Below are 24436 nucleotides of genomic sequence, written 5' to 3'. Positions count from 1 at the left end.
CAGTAATTATAATTCAGTGATATATATATTATTCTGAAATGGGTCATTCTGCATTTTACTCTCTGTACTTACAGGACTTACTTTTTTTTATTGACCTTGTTATAATAAAACAATTATAACAGTGTAAGTTGGAGGTATTATTTATAGTAAATAATTATATAAAGGCTTAAAAAAGTACTTTAATACAGGTTTTGGTTATTATTTTTTTAGCTGATATGCCATGGAGAGCATTCCAGTCCTCCTGCTGTAAAATGACGCGGAGAAGAAGAAAGAGGAGGCGGGGTCAGGAGTGACGTATTTCCGGTGTCATGTCAGCGCTCTGCAGAAACCTCATGGCTAGCGACTGCTGCTGCGTTTAAATGAATGTTTTCTTTCCTGTTTCAGTTTTAATGAGGTTGTTTTACTGAATCGAGACGTTCAGAGGTTTGTAATAATGTTTTCATTCTGCCGTGTTAGTTTTGTGTGTAAAACGTGAGCGACTTGTTGTTATGAGGCGTTCAAATGCTGGCTTTAATGTTAGCTGTCAACTCAGTCCCATCAGAGAAGAAAAAAACAGAGAAAATTAAAATGTGATTTATCCACCAGAAATGCTTTATTCCCCAGATGCAAGTGCAGTTAACATAGCAGTAAAAATAATGTGAATAAATCTGATTTAAAGTGTTTTTAGTAAAATGCAGCATAATCACAATCTGTTTCTAACTAAACTGTATTTTAAGTACTCACTCCCATCACACTTATTGGAAGAAGTATTGAGATCCTTAAATCAAGTAAAAGCATTAATACTAAACTATGAAAATATTTGCATTCAAATCCCTTACTTAAGTAAAAGTATCTCTAGGTATTCTTAGTAAAACGTACCTAAAATATATTAAAAAAAAGTTGTCATTGTGCAGTAAATTGTTCCTCTCATTGCTTTACCTGTGCAATAATAGTTAAAATAGTTTTTTCTGTCTGTAAATATTATATTTCAGTTATTGTTGTTTTCTACTGTTTTTATTGCTTATTTATAATACTTGGTTTTTTTTATTTTTTATTTTTATCTTGTCTTTCTTTACTATGTCTCTTGTGTGCACTTTACTCTATGCTGCTGTAAGCCTGCAAATGTCCCCGCTGCGGGACTAATAAAGGATTATCTTATCTTATCTTTACTTTTCCATGTAATTTTGTGGATTAATATTGCTGCTGCATTAATGTGTATGCTGCATTTTACTGCTGTAAATGTATAAGGTTGTTCTGATTTTAACTCTTATAATATTTGGTAGTTTAATCTCCAATGCCTCATATTCTTTAAGATCATTATGTGTGTGTAGCGTCACTGTCGTGTGAGATCCACATTTCTCTTTCAAGTCAACTTTTCATCAGCTCAAAAAAAACAACCTGGTTTTCAGCTTTGTTATGATGTCTTTTTAGGTGATCCATGAGGCTTTTTTAAAATATTTTATTCATCTTCACAAGGAGAATTTCTCAACAAATATAAAAAATACTTTATCCTTCCGTTGATCAGAAAAAAAAAATCTAAATTAAAATGCAATGTTGATTATTCAAGTTTGACTAATATTCTACACACTGTCTTTCTAAACAGATGGCAGAAGTTGTACCAGAGAAAAGTCACGGCTTGAAGTTTGCAGAGCAGCAACTCCTGCGTCACGGCTGGGAATATGGTAAAATACTCTGATGTCTTCTGTGCAACTATTCAGCCACCGCAGTGTGTCAGATACAGACGCAGATTTCTAATCCAGTCCGCTCTCCTCAGGTAAAGGATTGGGACGAGGTGAGAACGGCATATCAGAAGCTATCAAGGTCAAAGTGAAATGTGGCAAAGGAGGGGTGAGTCATATTTGATTTTATGCAGCGTTTGCTCTCATCACATCTCTATCACTGGTGTGGTGTAAACCTCTGTGTTTTGTCACATGTTGCTCCTCTCTTTCAGGTTGGTCACAAAGAAGGGGAGCAGTTCACCTTCCACTGGTGGGATCATGTCTTCAATAAGGCTTCTTCCAGTCTGCAGGTGGACTCTGATCAGGTAAGTCCTACTTTCTGATTTGTGTAATCTGTTTTTGTGATAACAGGATGACTAACACTTTTTATATTCAGCTCGTGTATTAGTCAAGCATTTGCAAAGGTTACCAGCTGATTCATGAGTGGGAACACTTATCACTGATTCACCTCCTCCAAGTGTGAATGTAGCTGCATTTAGGTACACTGTCGGGACACTATTTTAAGAAGCAGCTAAGTGACTCAAAGAAACAATTTGAAGTGTTTAAAAAGTCATATTTAGGTCCTTAGACTCTGAACTAAAGTTCAAGTTTGAAGTTATTTAGTGTGACATTTACCAAAAATTACAGAGAAGCAATTGTTGGGAATGAAAGTCTTTGGTCTCAGGCTCCCTTTCGGCAATGCTCGTTAAATACGAGAAAGGAAATCATGCAAGTAAACAAAAAAGGGCCGAATGCTGCGGTACCATTTGCCTGACGTCAGTTGGTAACAACGACAACGCTTTTACATCAGCTGCTTTAGTCTTTAACAGAAGGTCAAGAGTTTTCTGTTTTTTCTGTGTGATCTAGAACGGTATTCAGTTGAAGAAGACGGCGGAGGAGGATGAAGACGATGGGATGATCTCCAATAAAAAGCCACGGAAAGCCAGCCTGGCTAAAGCCAAACTTTATGGATGCTTTGTCAAGGTAATTTATTTGTGTCTTATTCATGGGGTTACAGTTAGTGGATGTTTGAGAATGGAGGTATACGGCGCAGATGAATAAGCTACAAAGGCAGTTCTAAGTAGGATGAATTCATTGTTGGTTTTGGTCTTTTCATAGGATTTGTTGAAGAGAAAAGTAGAACTTATCTGTTTTATCCATTTGATAGTTTAATTAAACTACTAAAAACATGCTGAAAGACGAGAAAGCACCATAAATGCACATTCCTGTATATTTATGGTGCTTTCAAAATTGACTGTTTCTAGTTTGACCTGACATTGACTGTGACTGTTTTTATTTCCCCCTCAGTCAGCCACACTGCTGTCCGGTCAGGAGCAGCCGGAACCAAAGGCTTCCAGCTCAGACGACAGCAGCAGCTCGGACGAGGAGGAGGACGACGACAGGAAATTGGATCTCTCCAGCACCACAAAGTGAGAACTTCATCTGATGCAGAAATGGTTCAGATTTATTGTATTTCTTCTCCAAAAGTAGCTTTTTCAGTACTTTATAATCGATCCGCTTTTAATTACTATAGCAATAAATTAACTCTGTTTTTAACCGTGTTTAAGTTATTTATTAATACTCAACAGGCTGTCTGATGCTGATCTGATTAAGGCTTGTGGGGGACGCACGGCTCACAAGTAAGTTTTTAAGACAGAATAAGTGAAGTAAAACATACAAATGGATCTAGTTTCTGATGCATTTCTGTTGTGTTTTTCTAGAGGAGCAAGGCACGGCTTGACCATGAGTGCCAAGTTAGCCAGGCTAGAGCAGCAGGAGGCTGAGTTCATGGCTAAGTACGGCAAGAAGAACCAACCGGCAAGTGCTCCACCTGTTTGTGTTACACCGACTCCACCGACCTCACAGTCAGCTGACCAGAGAGCTGAGAGGCAGGAAGAGACGGCCGAGGACTCGCAGAGAAAAAAGACGAAAAAGAAGAGATCCAATGGGAGCGTTGGTGAGCTAAATGGTGATGAAGTGTCTGTTAGTCCTGAAACGGATCTTAAACCCAAAAAGAAGAAGAAGAAAAAGAAAGCCAGGGAGGACACTGAGGAAATAACTGATACAGTTTCCACTGATGGGGATGTAATCTATGTAGGAAACATTGAAGCAGACCATTCTCACAAAACAAAGAGGAAACATAAAAAGAAAAAACACAGTGCAGAGCAGAATGAAGAAGAAAGAGCGGCTTCACCTGCAGCAGAGCGTACTAGCCAGGAGGAGACTGTTGAGCTGCACACAAAAGTGAAAAGGAAGAAGAGGAAGTGTGAACCTGCTGAGGAAGAGGAGATTAACAAGGCAGAATCCAGCCAATCAGAGCCGGTCCAGGACTGCACTCCAAAAACCAAAAAGAAAAAAGGTGCAGTTATATTGGAGGAAGCAGAAGTTACAGAGGAAGAAACGACAGTAAAGCAGAAAAGGAAAAAGTGTAAAAAAGACAAATCATATGTAGAAGACATTTCAAGCGAGGAGACACTTCCTCCAAAGAAGAAGAAGAAAAAGAAGTCCAGAGAGTAGTATTTGTTAAAAAAAAAAAAAAAAAGAGAGATTTCTAAACTGAAAACTGATGTTGGCTGGTTGGGAAAGTAAGCATTCTCTTGAATCGGCTCTCATGGACTTTATGGAGGCTGTGCTCTTTGATTTGACAGACCTGTAAATTAATTGACAGGAGAATATCTTTAATTAGTATTTCAGAATAGTAATACGATTATGAACTCCAGATATTGTGCCTATTCTGCCTTTTAACCAACCTCACTTGTCAACAGATTTCTTAATCAATTATATCTGAGCTGTTAAATTTAAAAAAAAACCTGCTGCAGAAGTGACTGAGGAAATAGGGGAAGTTAAGTTATTTTTTGCAGTGTTGCTGGTGATGCAGACTTTTAAAGATTAATGATAACATACAACATGCAATGTGTTCATCTGAACCAGTCAGATTTCTTTAGATTGATGCTACGAGTCATTGAGTTCACGAGTCAGTGATTATAGCTGGAGCTAATTGATAGCAAGATGTCTGTGTTGACCACTAAATGTAAAATATGCATTTTAGTAGAAAATTAATATGAAATGTAAGGAATTGATTGTAGTGAATCTTGAATAACTCTTTTCAAATGTGTTTGACGACAAATGAAACTACTGGTATTACATGAAATTCTTCACTTTATATGCAAATTAAATATTGCAAATTAAATATTGCAACACATCAAACTACAATTGTATGATTATTTTTTCTTATCTCAGAAACTGAAATTCTTTAAGGGGCACCACATTATATATAACAATCTATTTTATATGATTATTTAAAACATTGTTCTCAAACTTGATTAATGTTTCTGATTGAGTGTGAAACTTTATTGAATGAAAGAAAAAAAAAAGGTGACGCTGTTAAACATCTACAGTACAGTTTGCCGATAAACACTAGAAAACTCAAAATGTTACCAAACATATTCTTAAAACAACGCTATCGACATGTTAACCATGAAGCTGCTGTTTGTATCTGCACTTCAGTTTAGAATCCGACTCTTGAAAATGACCGATCACTGTGTGTTGCATCTCCACGTTAGAAATACAACTGTTTACCTCGCATCCTTTTCAAAGCTTTTTCCTTCAAATTTTCCTTTTTTTGCAAACAACTTTGAACTTTCGAACTTACACCTGATTACGTACATTTTAATAATGGCGAAATGAAGTTTGAGAAAGACAAAACGTTGTGTGCCAACAGTTTGTCTCAATAGCTTACAACACATTTGACTCAACTGACGTATTAAGTGCATGAAATGTCAGTGCCTGTAATATTACACCATCACATTACATATTCCATAAGGGTTTTTTGCAAAGAGCAACCAACACAGACTGGTTTACACAGCGGGTAAAATAAGTATTGAACACGTCACCATTTTTTTCAGTAAATATATTTATTTCTAAAGGTGCTATTGACATGAAATTTAATAAGATGGAATGACACAGGGAAAAAGTATTGAACACATGAAGAAAGCGAGGTACAAAAAGGCATGGAAAGCCAAGACACCAGCTGAAATCTATCAGTAATTAGAAAGCAATCCTGCCCCTTGTCAGTGCAAATTAATATCAGCTGGTTCAGTCCCAACTGATGGCCTATAAAAAGGTGTCTCATTACCAAGGTGTCACACAAGAAACATCTCATGATGGGTAAAAGCAAAGAGCTCTCTCAAGACCTTTGCAACCTTATTGTTGCAAAACATACTGATGGCATTGGTTACAGAAGGACTTCTAAACGTCTGAATGTTCCAGTGAGCACTGTTGGGGCCATAATTCGGAAGTGGAAAGAACATAATTTCACCATAAACCAGCCACGACCAGGTGCTCCTCGCAAGATTTCTGAGGAGTGAAAAGAATTATCACAAGAGCCAAGGACCACTTGTGGAGAGCTTCAGAAAGACCTGGAATTAGCAGGTACAATTGTTTCAAAGAAAACAATAAGTAATGCACTCAACCGCCGTGGCCTGTATGCACGCTCACCACGCAGAAACTTTTATTTCATAACATGCAGCCGGCGGCAGGAACAAAACTTTGTTGCACCAGTTTCTGAATGTAATGTTTGTCGTAGACGTTGCAAATGTCCGCTTGCTTAAAGGATTTAGAGTTTTGGAGCATCGTAAGAAACACACGTTCCACTGACTGATATTCTTTTAAGTCAATGATTTCATTTATATCTGGATAGAATGCACAGTACATCCGTAGTAAAGATCACTGATATAGGTGCTATAATTCAAAGATGATAACATTGATAGATGATTAAATCACACGTGACAAATGGGCCGAGCTTTTTTTTTTTACATGTTATGACTCCTGATCTCAAGTGGAAATGAATAGCATGTGTAGGTTGTAATAAGTAGGTTGCTCATGTGAGAGCGAATACTGTTAAAGTTATTGTCTGTTTTGTCATAATTTCTTAGGTTTAGACATTTCACACCTTCAGTCAAACTAGTCATCTGTTCAAAAAAGGAACATTATTACTATATTGCTGATTTATAATTGGGTGAATGTTTTGATTTTTCCAAAATTGGTGATGATAAAATTTTACCTGCAAGAATATTTATAATCACTTATTAGACCTTTGTCAGAACGTCACTCGCACAGATGAATCTGTTCCTCATGGGACAGTCTGCTGGATCCCAGCTGGCTGTAAGGTTCCTCCCTGGGATCATCAGTCCACATTTGCCCGGGGTACCAAGGTTTTCCATTAACCAGTACCTTCAAAGACAAAACATGCAGTACCTGTAATGATATTCTACCTCTGCTGCCCATGAACAAATAAATAATGATAACAAATAAATATTTCAGAGTATTTTTAGGACTTGTCGTCCATATTGGCTTAAAGCCTGAGATTAAAAGAATCACTCTAAATAAAAAGACTGAGGTAATTAAGTCACCAAATTAAATGCAGATCCTTCAAAGTAAGGAAATACCACAATTTACAAAGACTCTGTTACAAGTAAAAAGACAAATGTATATGCTATGAATGTAGCTGGTTGAAGTGGAGCAAATTTTAATATACAGTCTCATCTTTAGCAATGTATCATATCACAGGAGATGATTTTATTTAGAAAAACGTAATCTGCAGAGAAACTAGAAAGATGAATGCATTGGAGGAAAAAGTACAATATTTCCAAATGAAATGTAGTGGAGTAGAAGTACAAATTTGCCTTAAAATTAGAGGGGTGTTGATCTCCTCATCTAACTCTCTGCAAGAAGGCGAATAAACGTGTAAACGGACACTATTGGGACTCTGTGGTATTGGGCTGAAGAGAATATAACTTTCCTTTTAAACTTAGTAAAATATATAAGTCTTAAACATATATTTTAGTTTGCATGTTGTTTTGGTCAAAAGGCTGCCCAGTAGAAGGTGTCCTAATTTGAAAATCATATTCCAGACACATGACAAGCTACTTAATTCACACAGGGAAATGAATTAAAGAAATAAACACACTCTTCTTTCCAGCAGCTTCTCAGTCCCATAGGTTACATGAAATTAACTGCCTTGCTTAAGGGCACATTTATATATTTCAAGTTTCTAAAAACAGCTGTAACTGGGTTCACTATAAGTTTGAATGCTCACGAAAATTAAAATGTTTAATATAAATAAATAAAAAAGGACTTTCTTACCCAAGAGTGTCATTGCGTCCATCAATCCAGACCCAGTATTTGTCTTTGGTTTCATGTAAACCGAGCCAATATCCATGAAACTTGTCAAAGTAGTACTTGGTGCGATTACTGATGAATTCCTGTAAATCAAACCGTGACAGATGATCAAAAACATGCACATTTGTCACACTTTTAGGCATAGATTCTGATCAGACATTAAATACACTGTGAATTCACTTTTTTGTTCCCTGGATACTCTGCGTTGACATTTAGTCTCTAAATCTGAGGTGAAACACAGTTTAAAACTCTTGCGTCACTATGGTTTACCTGTTCGTGCAGATTATCTACAACAACGAGATCTGCAGCAGAGTCTTGGCAAAACTTTCGGCTTTCTTGCCATGTTTTCCAAGGAAAAATATTGTAAAACATGTAGCACTTTTCCTGGAACAGAATCCAGTGTTTACGACATGGCTGACAATCTGCATTCATGAAAAAACAGAGAAAATGGAACAAAACAAGAATCTTTTATTTCAAAGACACAATGGAATAACAAGAATGAAGTTTGAAAAGAAAAGAAGGTATTAGACAGAACAGATGTGTCTGCATCCAGTATAACAATTACAAGTGCTGCATGTTACGTTTAAAGAAACAATGGAGAGAGAAACAAAATCCTCTTTGCCTTAAAGCAACAGGGATTTATAGGAAATTACGATTTTTAGCCAAGTTAGCGGCATGATTTTAGTAATGTCAGTCTGTCAATCTGTCTGTCCACAGCTTTGGTTCAGGGTGGAATATCTCAACATCTGTTGGGTGGATTGTCATACCATTTGGTACAGATGTAAATAGTGTGCATAGAATTAACCTTACTGACTTTGGTGATTCGCTGACTTTTCTCTTTGAGCGCCACCAGCAGGAAATACATCTCAATCTCAATCTACAATTTATGCATTACAGTGTATTTTTATTCGAAAAACCTTTCTTTTCTTTAGCCTAAAGTTTCAGATCAGCTTTCTTCAGATGTGTCTTATAAAGCGCTGCAGGAATGAGTCCATAAAACCCAGAAATGAGTTTGCAATTTTGCACCTCTGGTACCCTCCTCTCAAAGTCTATAGGTTTTTTGAATGAGATTTTGGTTAGATGTTTTTCTGCTATCAGTTTATTCCTAACCAAGCAAGCAAATTACCTACGAACAGTTTGTAGCTAAATGTTGCAGCATTTTTAGTAACTAAGTGTTCATTTACTGTGGGGCTTACTTATGTATTTTACTCTTTTTACTAGTACTCTAGTGAACTCTGTGTACTTTCACAACACTGTACTTCCTATGTGGTTTAATGTTAATCTATCACTGGTGACATTTCTGGTCTTTGTATGAGGGAGAATAGTTTGCTCTTAAGACAGGCTATCTACTCCTTTGTCAATTCAGTTTTCTTGTTCCTGTACTAAATACATTTTTACAATGCCTTTTGAATCTTTTTTCCCAGTTTCACAATAACTTTGGGCAAAAACTTTAAAGGCCAACTGCTGTCCTCAGCTTTAATTGCATAGCAGAGTATTACTAGACATAGTCAACATAGCAAGACACACTTACGTTTATTTGGGCAGAAGTCATTTACTGGAAAGGATTTAAATTTCAGGATGACTTCCAGTGTCCAGTTCAGATTGTCTGTGACTCTGCTCAAGTATCTCCTCTCCACGATCAGCAGCTCATTTTCTGCTGTGAGGTTGTTGAGGTTTGCACTCTGATCTTTCATCACAAAACTGACTAAAATGTGAAGGAAAGGGCATATTAATCAGTCAATAAATCAATCAGTAGATGCATTTGGTTATTTCCCATAATCCTGACCTTTTTTTAGACATATTTCTTTTCCTATCCTTTAATGTCAAATTGTTTTATCAAATATAGATTAAACCAGCCAAATCTAAATAATTTGTAAAATACAGACTGACTCATAAATGGTAGAAGGCACAATTCAGACAGAGCTGAACTCACACTACAAAACAAAAACTTCCCAGACTGACCCAGGTGATATAAATGTGATCAGCTGCTATAATTATTAATAAAAAATGTGTTGACATGAAACTCACAGTAGATAATGACGCTGATGCTCGCAGCCAGGAGGACACAAAGAATCCCAAAACACGCCACCAACACACCAAACCGAGAGCCTTCAGCTGCTTGGTCATCTGCTTCTAGTGAAAAAATTCATATTCAAATCACAATTATAAATATAATCAGGTCATTATTGTTATTAATATGGAAAACGTATTGTCATTTTGTGTTATGATACACTGTACAACTGTTACTTATTCTTTTTGACCGTTGTACATTCTGGCCTTTACTACTATCATCACTTCTATAATCGTACAGGACATATAAGTAATAATCAATAATGTTTTTTAGGAGCTTTTGGAAGTAAATTTGGCAAAATCATATGAAGCAGAACCAACCAATATTTAAGTTAGATGCCAAAAGGCTTCAAGCTCTTCAAAGAACACATTTTGCTTCATTTAGTTTTATTTGAAAAAATATATAATTCATCATCATAAAGTGTGAATTTGTACTTTTTTTGATCAGTAAAGAATATCCTGGTTGATAATATATTTTATAGCTTCAGTGATGAAATAGGGACAGTCAACAGATTTTATAACTTACTCGGTACAGCAGCAGCAGCCTCTTTAGGTTTCACTTCAGATTCATTTTTCGGGTCCTCTTTTTTCTCTGAACAACAGAAACAACAACAAAAGCAAATGACAAGAGACAAGAGATTTAATAGTGACAAACCTTCACAGTGTCAAAATGGAATGTCCTTATGAGTGATTGATGTAAAATACTTCCTTGATGTTGAAATTAGTGAAACATGAGTGACTTAACATGGTGATCATCAGGGTGGAGTAGTAACAGATTACATTTAGTCGTGTTAAAAATGTTATTATAATCAGACCAGATTACATTTGAAAAAATCCGTCATCAGATTGTGGTCACATTGTCAAAGATTACTTGATTACATTCTAACATTTACGTTCATTCCAGCATGTTTTTGTGAGGGTTATTTTAATTTTACTAATTCCAAATGCCGAATTTATTCTCAGAGTAAGTGACTCCTCTCAGGCTGCAAGTTTTGTTAAGAGCAAAGTCCTCCAAAACCAGCAGCAACAAAACTTACACAAAAGAAACAGCATCCCACATGTTGTAGAATATGAATAGGAGTTTTTTCTAGTAGCGTATTTGTATGGGTCAGGCAACACATGGAGCTGTAAAGAGGCTGTTTAACATATTTTATTTAAATTACCAGATTTGTTTACTGCAACAAAGCAGGTGTTGAAAATGAAGGTTGTTTGTCTTTTTGCCTTCTCGAGTGTGGATTTTTTTTCTTGCAAACCAGTGAAATCAACTTATTTTTGTGACTACAAGGATCACAACTGTGACTCTTCCACACAGAACTGTTACAAAGATGTTAAATAGTCGAAAAAAAACAAAATTAAAAAAAAACAGGAGTCACTTACCGTTTGGAGCTGCACCACCATTTCTAAAAATCACCGTAGAATAGATAATTTGTTCCTCCATCTTTAAAAATCAGAGGTCGCCGTACTTGCTTCAGTGTAGGTAATGGGTCAGGTTGTGACTGAACAAAATTTTCCTAGCACTCCCTCATAAGGAACAGAAGTTGCAGCTTCCGAGTTCTCATTATGACACATTTTTACCGGACAAACCTCAAACAGTGATGCCAGACGGCCAATGTGGCTTTGTGGTCATTGGTCACACAAGGTGTCTAAGGTGTGTGTCGTCAAAAGTACATCTGCTTCTGTAACGACCAAGTGTACAAATGTTCGCAACAGAAGAAGTTGACACATTTATGCATTACGTCTAATGTTGAACTGAACCCTTTAGATTGACATGCTTATTTCTGGTGGGTTAACTTCCATTGAGATAATCAGTCTTACTGTAACACACTATGTCTGGTGAAGGCCCAACATTGTGACTGCAAACAACATTGGTTTATTGTCTTCATCATTATCACTGGTAAGCTTGAACTGAGTCAGTCACCATGCTGTGGATAGAACATTTTTTTATTGTCAACAAATCCCATGAAAAGCTCAACCCTTAAAATGAATCCGCAGATATGTTCTGACTTTCCTGTCTGTGTCAATCAGCCCCAAGTTTATATAAAAATGATTTACACATATAATATATATATAATATATATATATTTTTTTTAAAGACTCAGTAGTTTCCTTAATGCAACAGTTTATGGTTTGATTGTTTTAATATCAATGCAGGTTGTATGGTACAGTGGAAAAATATATATCAGGTAATGTTTTGGTCTTTTTATGAGATTTATTGACAATAAGAAAAATATAGAACATTACCAGATTTCCTTTAAAAATTACAGTATTTATTTCTTAGGAACATTGCAGTTCAATAAAACAGCTCCGCTATAACTTCTACCTTTACAAAGATAATAATGTTCAGTTTTTTATGACATTGTCGGAAATGTTTAAATTATATGTTAATCATTGAGATCATAGTTAAAGTTTATATTATATTGTTTCAATTTTGTCCTCACTATTTACATATATGAGGAGGGCAGAAGATTAGGACCATTATATTTTATATAATAATAAGCGGAGGAAGATGGATGTATATTTTATATTGTGAACACCTCTCAATATAAAATATAATGCAGTCCAGTACAACACCACAACTAACTAGGCCCTCAATGCTATGGAATATATATATATATATATATATATATATATATATATATATATCATATATATATCTTTTTTTTTATAAAGGTTAAATTTATGGTGGGGCTGTTTAATTGCATTGCATTGGACTGTACAGTTGTACCTAATTAAGTGGCTCTGAGTGCATATGTCCAAGGAATTTAAACAGAATAGAAAACTCACAAAGCAGAAAGTAGATAGATTACTGTATTTATTCAGTTGGCTTTCTTATCTCTTTAATAAATACATACATTCAAGGCTGCCATATACAACTCAAAGGTGAGGGTGACCTCTGCATCATTTATATAAAAGGATACTTGCAATAAATTAGAAAAAGACAACAATGTGCATTCACCTTTGGTAAAAAAAAAAAAAAAAAAAACCAGGGGAAACACCATTATCAGTTTTAACATCCACAGTAGACAGATATATTTCTTTAATGTTAAATAAGCTGTAATGATAATGCAGCTGACTCCTAATCTGGTTTGATCAAGGCTTTGGTTTCACAGATCCAGCGGTTCCTCATGTTGCAGCCTGCTTTGTGCCAGTTGGCCAGAGGATCTGCTCGTGGCTGAATAAGACCACAAGAAACAATGTAACCGGGTTCTTGTGTTTTCCAGTACCTAGTGAAGAAAAAGAAAATCACATTTATATCAATCTGTGTTTCCCAACGTTTTTGGGAAATATGTCTAGTTGCTTGTTGCAGAGAGTTAGATGATAACATTGATACTATGTTAGTTCACAAGAGTGGTATCGATTCTCTTGTCTAACTCTCAAAAAGAAAGCAAATGAGCATATTTACCCAAATGTTCCCCAAACTATTCCTTTAAGGCTAAAGTCTACCGTTCAGTTAACTGTTGTGTCTCCTCAGATTTGTTGCTTCCTCCCTTTTTTGCTTCTTTAGATATGTTTTTTTGTTGTTTTTTGCATTACTGAGGGAGATGTTGAAAGGGATTTCTCCATCTGCTTTTAAACTCATTTCACCATCTGCCACTTTAAGAAACTTGACAATTTTTGCTTCATTTGTCCATCAGATTTCTGAAACACTGTCGTGACGATTCACTGAGGTTTTAAATGTCGTGTGTGGCATCTTTGAGGGGATAGTGTGATTGTGTGGGTTTTTTGCGCTTACATCACAGTGAAGTTGCTTCCATCCACCCACTTCCACGTGTCCCTTTGCTCAAGCCGATCCAATAGCCGTGGTTTTCGCTATTGTATTCTTCAGTGTGGTTATTGATGAATTCCTACAGTTGTAATGCAGGTGATAATTAAGAAAAATGTATCTCTTTGTCCTTGTTATAATAGATTAATAAAAAATATTTCCATTATATAATATATAGGTATATCAAATAGATGGATATACATGGAAATTTTGTACAAAAAAAGCCACAATACATTGTGCTCACAGAGATTAAAAACAAACATGGAAAGACATATACGAGAAAAAGTAATAATAAACATAAAATTATAATGAAATTATGAACTAACTATTTTATATATAGTATTTATTCTCTCGTGTGTTCACAGTTTCCATCTCTGCCTATGAAAATAGAAAGTTTAATTCAAATTAAATCGTATTAAATCCGTCTTACCTGTTCCTCTTGGCTTTCAATCACCACCAGATCTGCCTTCATTTGTCTGCAATGATCGCGGCTTCCCTCCCAAAACCTCCAATCGGAATAATATTTAGAGGTTGAAAACATGTAACAGTTTGACTGGAACAGCACCCAGTCATCCAGGCAAGGTTTACACACTGTTAAACAAGAACGAGACAACAAAATCATTATAATTAAGCCTTTATTAGTCCCACAATGGGGAAATTCAGTTCTCTGCATTTGACCCATCCCGGAGGAGCAGTGGGCTGCAATGAAGCGCCCGGGGAGCAAATTTTGGGGTTAGGTGTCTCGCTCAAGGACACCTCGGCATGTTGCCTGTAGAGGGGTTCGAACCACCGACCTTGTGGTTGCGGGTCAAGCGCTACATGAGGTAGAGCTTAAATGTAATTAAGGATAACATTTTCATATCTATTGTAAAGACTTTTCTCTCTCTTTTTTTTAAACAGATAATTCCACTCAAAGGTCCAAACTCTGAAAGATGAATTGTGCTTTAGGTATGTTCATGAGCAAAAATGTATACAATTCTATCTAATCTAAGTGAAATGACAACATTCACAATTCACAAAAAGCGTAATTGTTAGTGATTCAGTAGAACAACAGAAGCAATGACAAATCCAAAACAAACCACTAAAGTAAAAAAAAGTCAGTGATGGAAATATTCAGATACTTTACTTTTGTAAAATAACTAATACCCTACAGTGAAAGTACTCATTGTGAAAGACAAAATTATTCCCTGTCAGTAATTTACTATTACTGTATAAAGATGTTTTTTGGATTAATATTAGGTAAAGTGAAAACCCGAAAGATTCAATGATTCTTATTTTCAGGGTGATTATACACTCATGAATACATATTTATGAATGTTTAATTCCATTTCTGCTAATGCATACCCCAAATGCACACTGGCACACTGGCCCTTTAATGTGTATGTTGCATTTTACTGCTTTAGATGTTTATTTTGTGCTAATTCTAATTCATATACTGTTGAGTGATCTACAGCAATGCATTATATTCCATATAATAATCATATGTTTGCAGCAATAAATGCAAACATTCGATTATTTTACGGAATAATATATGAACCATGTATCTCTGAAAATTAAACTTTTCATGAACTCAGAAAAAAACGCCTATTTTTTTCAGCTTTATGGTAATCATTTTCCAGCTGACCAAGAGGCTTTTTCAATAGTTTATTTCTTCAGCGACTCATCCTTGAGTTTATCATAAACATTCAAATTCAAAACCACCAAATTTGGAGATAAATGGTTTTCACTTCACAGGAAGGGTATGAAGAATTGTAATCTGAAATGTAACTAAAGCTGTCAGTACAAATGTAAAGTTACAATATTCGCCACTGAGATGGAGTTAAAGTGACCTAAAATGAAAAGGCTCAAGGAAAGTATAAATACTTTGACTTTGTATAAAGTTCAGTACTTGAGTAAATGTACTTCCACCACTGACAAAAAGTACTCCATGTTTTCACCTTTCTGTGGGCAGTGTGTATTCACCGGGAAGTTCTCATATCCCATGATGACTCCGACGGTCCAGTTGAGTCCGTCTCTCTCTCTGGTCAGCTCCTCTGTCTGGCTCTCTAAGTTTGTCATTTCTGTCCACAGCTGCAGATTCTGTTCTGTTAAGTTGATGTTTTCTCTGTGCATCTCTGACATGGCCGTGCTGACTGCAAGTTAAGGAAAAAAACGTTACTGTTGCACATACTTTTAATATCAAACTGCCTTGAAAGTCCTGGAAAAAAACAAGTAGACAGACTTACAGTAGATACTGAATGTGATGACGACCGACACCAAGAGGACACAGATGATCCCCAAACCTGCTGCCACCAGATGAAGCAGTGTGCACAGTGGAGCTTTCTTTTTATTTTCTACTGAGAGTAAAAAAACTATTAATTTAGTATACTAATTTACAACAAATAGTCATCATTATCAATCATATTTCATGTTTTTTAAATTTGAACCTGGTATGGCAGGATTTGTATCCAACACTGGCTCCTTCCATATCATCTCATCATAGATTATTTCTAGGTCGCTTGGTTTCTCTGCAAAAAACAAAAGAGTGTAGAGGAAATGAGAACTTAAAGTTCTGAGATTTAAAACCCTCAAAAGTCACTTCTTTGTCTGCTGATAAGCCGTAGTTTCGAGAGCGTAGTGTCCTCCCTCCAGTTCAACCTCAGGTAAACAGTGTTAGCTCAAGCGCCCAGAACTGTGGAACTACAACTACTAGGCCCAAAAAGGACTTCTTCCATAGACTTAAATTGGCAAAGAGACGTCTGTACATCGCCAGATCATTTAAATAAACTTCCTAGGAAGAACACTTGAATAGTCTTTTTTTAAATTATAAGTTTCAAAAAGTTGTCATAGCTGAATCCAGAGTTATTTTCCTTCATCGTTCATGTTAAAAATTGTTCCCATTGGTTGCACTGTTAGCACTGTTAGCACTGTTAGCTGTGAGCTGCCGGCTCAGCCGTCGCTGTGTTGGGAGCCGTGTGGAGGCTATAGATATACTCTGAATTTCGAATGTAGCACCTTTAAGTTAAGTAAAGTTTAGATCTTAAAATGTTGCAATGCTGAAATGCTGCAGTCACAAACGTCAGATATCTCATAGATCAGCTATATTTGTTAAAATGAGAAAAATATTTTTCTTAATCTAAAGAATTTAAGGGGAAATTTAAGATGGGAATTAAAGAGATTTAGAGGAATTGTTTTTGATTGTATTTTTTACCCAAGGGGCAGCATACGGTGTGTGCAACAACAAGTATGTCTGGGAGCTGCCTGATACATGCAGGGTGTTTTTTAGGTAAAAGTACCATTACCACAATATAAAAATAAAAGCCCTGCATTCGGAATGTTAGGCAAATACAAGAATTGTCAATAAGATGTACTGCTGATGCATTAAGCTACTGTGTACGCAGCACTCCAGTGTTGTATACAGTAAGAACAGTGGAACATATTCCTTTTGCAGTGTTACTTTACAAATGTATATATGAAACAAATCCATTCAAATACAATGGAGTGCAAATTTGAAAAACAGGGGATAGAAAAAGTTAAGTAAAACACAAGTACCTCAAATTTGTACTTGTAAGTACTGGAGTAAATGTACTTTAGTTCAGCAGAGATAATTACTTCAAAGTACAACAGAAACAGAAACAGCCTACATGACTCACCATGTGCAGATAAACCGTCGGTCTTGAATGCCACTGTCACGTAATTCAGTTCTTCCTCCATTATCTTATCAGGTTTAACACAGAGAGAATTCCCTTTATCTCAAAGACAGCAACATAAAACTCAAACCACCTCGGAGGTTTAGATGCAGGTTATTGTGAGTGAACTATGGTTTGGTTTTAGAGACAGAAAAAGCACATGGGAGTGACCAAGACTTTCACTTCTTCTTTTTAGCAGAATGTTGTAAGATTTTGGAAAGGCAAACATTTCATCATATACTGAGCACAGGCTTATTATTAATAATGTTAACAGAGTGGGCTGTGAAATCTTCTCTTTACTACATCGGATGGTTTGTTATTTTGACTCCCTGTCTTTTTTATTTATTTTATTTAGCAAATTAGACATTAGTTAGCTGGTGGTTTTGTTCTAATGTAGACAACAGACGCCATTTCTGCCCTATACAGATAAGCCTGGAAAGATAACTTGTCTCCTACCCTTTTTGCTTTATCTGTGAAGTACAAAACTCTTCTTACGTAATCTTGAACTCTGACGTCTTGAACTTTTTACAAAACGGAAAACACAGCGTTCTATATTAATCCCAAAGTTGAGTAAAGAAGAGTTTTTCCTCATTTTATGGAAATCACTTTGATCTTCTGAATTCTGCTGATTCATGATTTCCTAATAATAATAATGATAATAATAATATATATTTATTTATATAGCACCTTTAAAAACAGAGTTTACAAAGTGATTCGACACACAAGGCAGCAAAAGCAAGACAATTAAACAAAAGAAAGCTTAGGCAAATTAAGGTAAGACTTACACCCTGATAAAGATAAAACAGTACAATAGATGAAAGAATAAAAGCAATCAATAGGATACAACTAAACTAAGAAATAAAATGAAATAAAATGAGAATAAAATAAATAAAATAAATAAAATAAATAAAATAAATAAAATAAATAAAAAATAAAAAAAATAAATAAATAAATAAATAAATAAATAAATATAAATAAATAAATAAAATAAATAAAAATAAATAAAATAAAATAAATAGATAAACATTAAATAGTATGTAAAAATAAGACAAGATAGTAACACCAATAATAAAAGGAAACATTAAAGCGATGACATCACATAAAATAATGTGTTTTAAGACGTGATTTAAAAGACTAAGATCTTCAAACATCATCTGGTAGTTATGTCAATTTCAAAACAGATAAAGTTTATTCTAAAGATCTGAATTCATCAAACCAGGCCAGCAATACCTTAAATCATTCACAAGTCAAAAGCAAAGATGAGCAAAAGTGAGGAGATGATGAGTGAGAGACATGACGGACCTCCATAGCTCCAAAAGACAGATTTGACCTTTTTGACCTAATAAGTATAAACACCAGCAGATGGCGATCTTAAACTCCATTTACAGACAATGTAGTCTAACACTCAGCTTAAACTCATTTACCAGATAATAAGGTACATTTTTGCTAAAACTAATCCATTCTAATACAAAAGTCCTGCAAAAAAAATCAAAAAAAAAATCCTTTAAAACTATTTTGAACTATTTTAATTCAGTTTTGTTGTGAAACAAATAACTATAAAATGATACATATATTTATGAAAAAATGTTAAGTAAATAAGTGCAGGATCAAAATAAAGTCGAGATCTTCACCCTCAGTGACTCAGTGATCTGGGTTAATTAGTACCTGACTGTAGAAAAAATGATTACCTGAAGAAAACGACTCATGCGTCATAAAGGCAGCGGACCAATCAGCGAGCAGGATCCGTTCAGGAAACCTGCGCACCTGCAGATAAAGAAACCTGAAGGAGCCAGAGAGCCTCGAGACTGACGCAGTCTCTTTTTGAAAAGTCTGGATAAGTAGAATATATATTTCTATATATTTCTGTAAGGACTATACCGGAGAGCAGAGATGGTATGCGGCGGATTTATTTGCACCAAGAACGCACTGAGCGCTCTTAATATACTTTATGTTGTAAGTATAGATCTGCGGCTGTTACACCAATAACAGAAACTGAAATAACTGCTTTAAAGAGCCAACACCTGTCCGTGCTTCCTTCTGGACTTGTTCCTTTATGTAGTTTAAGAGGAAAAGAGATTTAAGTGTGTCGGTTGTTTTCTGACCAGGTTCCTTGTTGTGGAAACAGGCAGGTGTTGATGGTAAATCATTAGTCACAGTTCATGGTCACTGTATGTATGCTGTATTTACTAAAACAAAATTCTATAATACTTCATTGTTTTGTCTCTTTCAACTGAAGTGACCTCTGTAATCCAAAAACATAAAACAATGCTTTACTCTTTATTTTTATTTTTTACAATGCTGGTAATTCATATTTTAGTTGTATACCTTCATTATGTAATACAGTAACTCTGGAGCTGCTATCTACATGCAGAACTGTGTCTCCTACTCGCATATGTTTCATAAAGTTGTACAGATAAATATCTCATTTGAAGGTAGCAATTTTTTTTAAAGTAAATCCAGTCGCCTTTTGACTTGAAACCTCAGAGCAGGATGACGTATGTTCTATAAAAGTCCTCAGCCACTCATTATTAAAGCCCCAATATAGATTTAATTAGAGCTGCAATGTTAGTCTAGTGCTGGAATAAGTTGATTAAGAGAGACTATTTTGATGAATGCGTAATTATTTTAGGCCTAAATGCTGAACATTTGTGGGTTCCGGCTTTTTGAATATGAGGATGTTGATACTTTTCTTTGTTGTATATGATAGTAAACTGACTTCTTTGGGTTTTGAACTGGTAGTCAGATAAAAATAAAACATTTGAAGACATAAACTTTGGTCTGTGGGAAATTCTAATAGACATTTTTCACATTTTGAAGAATGTTGATAATGAAAATAATAATTATTTGTAGCCCAAGATTAAATTTCAAAAACATGACAAACAGCAAAACTAAAAAAAGTGAAAAATAATTAAAAACAGATATTGTGATTGTTATAATATCGGTATAGAAATCACTGTAGAGTCACGCATAGAATCACTTTAATGTTTATGCACCAACCTTACTTACAAATATGTATTTTGTATTTGCATGTTAACAACAAAGAGTGTTTTACAGCCACATTTTTTTTTGTATCACTTCGTCAACAGTTCATCAATCTGTTAGCGGAAAGAAAATGTTGTTGTAGTCTGGAGCGCGGCTGATTGCCCTCCATGACACACAGTTCCTTGTTCTGTAATAGGAGATATCCTGGTCACATTGATTGTACTTCCTCCTAATCTCCATGCTTATGTTGTTTACTTCCTCTTCAGTTGGTGAGTCTGCTGCTGATTGGAGTGGCGGCCTGGGGGAAATGGTTCGACCTGGTCTCCAGCATCAGGGTGGTGGCAGGCGTCATCGGCGTGGGCGTCTTCCTGTTCCTGGTTGCCTTTGTGGGACTGTGGGGTGCTCTGAAGCACCACCAGGTCCTGCTCTTCTTCGTATCCTTTGGTTTGTTTGTAGTAGGGCAGGGAGTCGCTCACTTTACATCTTCTGTCAAAGCAGAATGAAAAGAAAACAACCCAAAGCTCTCAGAGGCGTTAAGTCCTCTCAGGAGCTTGTGTTTTAATTGTTCTTTTTAAATGGTTAGTAAAGCAGCAAAACAGAGAGATTTGTGACCTTTTTTAAATCCAATGTTTACTTCCTTAATTTGCTCCAGTACATGATAATCCTGTTTATAGTGTTTGTCATGCAGTTTTCTGTGTCCTGTGCTTGTCTGTCCCTGAATGAAGACCAACAGGTGTGTTTATTTTGTCTACATTCGTTTCAGTAACGGTTAAATACTCTCACATCGGTTAAATGTGTAGATTTCACAAAATTCTATAATTGCACAAATGATGTTTATTCTTGTTCATTCCTCTGGATTTTTCTCATGCTTTTGAACTAAAAAAAAAAAAAAAAAATAGATATAAATACAACAAAGGCTGTGTGATTTTCGTTTACAGAACCATCTGCTGTATATCGGATGGAACAAATCTGAGGCCACTCAAAGGGACGTAGAAAAAACCCTCAACTGCTGTGGCTTCGCTTCTCTTCCCATCAACGACTCATGTGCTGCTGTAAGTAAATCAGACTGGAATATCACTTTCTTTTTTATACTCCTTTTCTTTTTTTACTCTCTGCAGCAACTTGATCTTGAGTCTCATGATGATGATGATGATGATGTATCTGGCAGTTATTTAATTTTCACCCTTACTTCTTCCAGAGTTGCTCTCAGAGCCATCCAGGTTGTTACACGTGCTCGACCACCATCCAGCAGTTTGCGGGAGAGGTGCTACGGTTTGTGGGCGGTATCGGACTCTTCTTCAGCTTTACAGAGGTCAGTGAAGTGTGAAGTGGGTGCTGATGACCTTAACATACATTTGCCCTGTGTTGAAGTTTATTGTAGGCCTATATTCCTAAAAACTGCGACGTACCCGTTGGCAATCGAGGGGTCGCCACTACCTGGAGCTCCAGTGTTACTGAAGTCTTACGCAAACTCCGTACGCAACATAGCCTACAAGATTCCATGGATGCAAGCCAAGGCGATCAACTAGGCTATACACAGTTTGCACACACGTCACCAAGGCTTATATTGTTAACAATAAAGCCATTCACACAACTACGCAACAACTGTCCTGCAACAGAATCGACACAAGTTAACTTTAAGCACAGCAGGTTTTTCACAGTTCAGTCACAGCAAACATAAGATAGAGATAAAATATATATTGATTGTCTTATTTTTTTATTTTAAAAAAAAGAATAGATCTCAGAGGCCTGATGTTGAGGCAGAAAAAAACCTGCTGCTTTTGAGGTTGTTTAGGCCACTAATGGCAGAAGGCCTTACCGGATACAATCCCGAATTCAATGGCGATATGAGATAAAAATGCAACCATAATCATTTTCTGTATTTATATTTGTGAATGAATGTTTTGCATTTAAATAATGGATGCTGTTGGACATACTAAGCTTTTTAAAATACATTTTAAGTGACATTTGCAGGTGACAAATGTATCTTTTAAGTATATTTTTTTGTTTAATTAATTAAATTTGTCTGTAAGGTGGTCTAAAGTCTCAATTAAGGGGTGTCGTTCCCCCTGTTTTTTCCAGAATACTTTATGCTGGTTTTTCTTTTCTTTCAGATCCTTGGCGTTTGGCTCGCCCACAGATACAGAAATCTCAAAGATCCTCGCTCAAATCCTGGAGCCTTTCTATAACCACTCACGACTTGATAAAGCCCCAAAATGGACTACTGAACAATTGTTTTTCCACATAACTTAGTAAATCAAACTTATCTGGACATTTGTAAGCTTTAAAGTTAGACAGTAATTTTTGCTGTGTTATATTATTTAGTTTTTCTTTTCAGGAGTAGTTCAAGAATTAGGGAAATAAGCTTGTTCTTTGAAACAAAGAAAAAACGTGCTTTTTCTTAAGGTGAAACTTGATGCATGTAAGCGTTGCCTCTTTAATTCTAATCTGTCTCAGTGTGATAGACGTTAACAGCAGCTGTGTATGCTCACCATGCGCACACACACACACACACACACACACCTTATGCAAATAAAGTGCAGGTTAGCAACATGATGGCTGGATGACTGAGCTCAGCACTCCCAGGCTAACCACGCATGGGTGACCACATACTTTGTGTTTTGCAGACAGTGGATTTGGATGTTGGGTGTCTTTTAAAGATTAAATCAAATGAATTAGATTAAAGTCAAACCTGTTGAAGTTTGATAGACATACTGCAATGAAACCAGGTTTTTGTGTTATGTGTATTTATTGCTCTTTGTTTCCTGTTTAAAACGCATCTTATGAATTCATGCTAAATAATGTTTCATCATGTGAATTGTCAAATTTTCTGTCCAAAAATAAACATGCAGTATTGCAGCACATGTAAGAAAAATGTTGTATTTTTATGCTTCGCTTGTCAGCTTTGGTGTTTATAGAGAGCCTTACTGTCTCTCAGGAGCCGATGACTTGGTGCCACATGACTTGCTTACATTCCTCACCCCAAACAGGATCCCAACCAGGAACTGCTCTCGCTGTTCAGAATTGTTTGATTGCCTAACAGACTCCTCAGCTGGTCCAACAAGTTCACCAAGGTGACTGAGAACTTTGCTGCAACACTGCCATTGTAAAATAGGTAATTTTGTGCACAGCATGTAATTCACTTCACTCTATATTTAGATCTATCTATTCATTCAGATAATTCTGTACCAGCATACATTGGCAGGGTGGAACCAATCACATGGCCTTATTAAGACACAGATACTTATATTTATTTAAATGTTTCAGTTTAAAGGTTGAAAGACCAACTTATATATATTGTTTTATTGTTGAATAGGCTGTTGAATTTAAGTGATGCCCACTTTGTATAATTGCTCTTAATCCTATAGTTGTATAAGTTTTCACAGCATAGTTTTAATGTGCACCTCATGTTGGCACACATTCTCAGGCTTATTACAAAACGCACAAACCACTGAATCATTGTCACAAGTGTACATAGTTTTTTCTTTGACAACATCACTCTGGGAAGCAGCATTGCAACATAGTTATTAGTTCCATTACCACCACTGCCAAACATTTAAGATTGTCTGTTACAAATGTGTAAAATTAGGTTTGATGCTGTATGCTTTCTATAATTAGGGTATTGTAACTTACTGGGTATTTACAATTATTCAAATATCTAAGTTTTGGTGTCTTGATACACAATCGAACAAGACTCAAGAGTTATGCTGTACTTAAACACAGCAAGGATTTGAGCTAAATTAAAGAATGTAAATGTAAATTTGCTGTGGTGTCATTAGGTAACATGTAGAAACATGGAAAGTTCTTAGAAGTTATTCTTACTCCACACAACTTCAAATTCAGTGTTCTACATAGGCTGCACTTTTCACCTCATAGATAAATAGATTTGTATAATTGTAAGGAAGTGAAGACTGCAGACTTTTTTGATGCGATTACAATGTGATTTACATTAACCAAAGAATCTTAAAAATGCTTTATTTGAAAATGACCACTTTATTTTAACAAGCACATTTTCAGGCCAAACTTAGAAGCATTTTGTGTTAAGAGTTTTACGATAAAAAATTTGCTAAAGTATT

At 35.7% G+C, this 24436-nt stretch overlaps 4 protein-coding genes across 6 annotated transcripts; 2 read left to right on the top strand and 2 right to left on the bottom strand.

The window, feature by feature from the left end:
• The first annotated feature begins 289 nt into the window (after nucleotides 1–289).
• gpatch4 (G patch domain containing 4) lies at nucleotides 290–4889 on the top strand. Its single transcript, XM_054621948.1, has 8 exons — nucleotides 290–423; nucleotides 1583–1661; nucleotides 1754–1827; nucleotides 1931–2023; nucleotides 2565–2681; nucleotides 3006–3127; nucleotides 3287–3337; nucleotides 3419–4889. The coding sequence occupies exons 2-8, from the start codon at nucleotides 1583–1585 to the stop codon at nucleotides 4212–4214; spliced, it is 1332 nt and encodes a 443-aa protein (XP_054477923.1). The 5' UTR covers nucleotides 290–423; the 3' UTR covers nucleotides 4215–4889.
• Nucleotides 4890–5046: 157 nt separating this feature from the next.
• Nucleotides 5047–11407, bottom strand: LOC129109972 (C-type lectin domain family 12 member B-like). 2 transcript variants are annotated; one of them, XM_054622128.1, is made up of 8 exons: nucleotides 11325–11407; nucleotides 10474–10539; nucleotides 9906–10010; nucleotides 9409–9582; nucleotides 8148–8299; nucleotides 7842–7960; nucleotides 6760–6929; nucleotides 5047–6053 (listed from the first exon to the last, which is right to left on the bottom strand). In XM_054622128.1, the coding sequence occupies exons 1-7, from the start codon at nucleotides 11383–11385 to the stop codon at nucleotides 6785–6787; spliced, it is 822 nt and encodes a 273-aa protein (XP_054478103.1). In that variant the 5' UTR covers nucleotides 11386–11407; the 3' UTR covers nucleotides 5047–6053; nucleotides 6760–6784. The 2 variants fall into 2 exon arrangements, with proteins under 2 accessions (XP_054478103.1, XP_054478102.1); XM_054622127.1 differs by having other exon boundaries at nucleotides 6791–6929.
• Nucleotides 11408–12763: 1356 nt separating this feature from the next.
• On the bottom strand, nucleotides 12764–17502 carry LOC129109885 (C-type lectin domain family 12 member B-like). 2 transcript variants are annotated; one of them, XM_054622032.1, is made up of 7 exons: nucleotides 17343–17502; nucleotides 16137–16217; nucleotides 15936–16046; nucleotides 15648–15842; nucleotides 14141–14301; nucleotides 13681–13792; nucleotides 12764–13171 (listed from the first exon to the last, which is right to left on the bottom strand). In XM_054622032.1, the coding sequence occupies exons 1-6, from the start codon at nucleotides 17401–17403 to the stop codon at nucleotides 13682–13684; spliced, it is 720 nt and encodes a 239-aa protein (XP_054478007.1). In that variant the 5' UTR covers nucleotides 17404–17502; the 3' UTR covers nucleotides 12764–13171; nucleotide 13681. The 2 variants fall into 2 exon arrangements, with proteins under 2 accessions (XP_054478007.1, XP_054478008.1); XM_054622033.1 differs by having other exon boundaries at nucleotides 15936–16043.
• A 1674-nt stretch (nucleotides 17503–19176) lies between these two features.
• On the top strand, nucleotides 19177–23214 carry tspan13a (tetraspanin 13a). The gene is made up of 6 exons (XM_054622042.1): nucleotides 19177–19331; nucleotides 20627–20794; nucleotides 21013–21093; nucleotides 21299–21412; nucleotides 21559–21672; nucleotides 22475–23214. The coding sequence occupies exons 1-6, from the start codon at nucleotides 19269–19271 to the stop codon at nucleotides 22547–22549; spliced, it is 615 nt and encodes a 204-aa protein (XP_054478017.1). The 5' UTR covers nucleotides 19177–19268; the 3' UTR covers nucleotides 22550–23214.
• Nucleotides 23215–24436: the final 1222 nt, after the last annotated feature.

Source organism: Anoplopoma fimbria, chromosome 20 (genome assembly GCF_027596085.1).
Source record: "Anoplopoma fimbria isolate UVic2021 breed Golden Eagle Sablefish chromosome 20, Afim_UVic_2022, whole genome shotgun sequence".
Classification (NCBI taxonomy): domain Eukaryota; kingdom Metazoa; phylum Chordata; class Actinopteri; order Perciformes; family Anoplopomatidae; genus Anoplopoma; species Anoplopoma fimbria.
The sequence above is the reverse complement of the archived record's forward strand: the minus strand, read 5'-3'. Positions and strand labels throughout refer to the sequence as shown.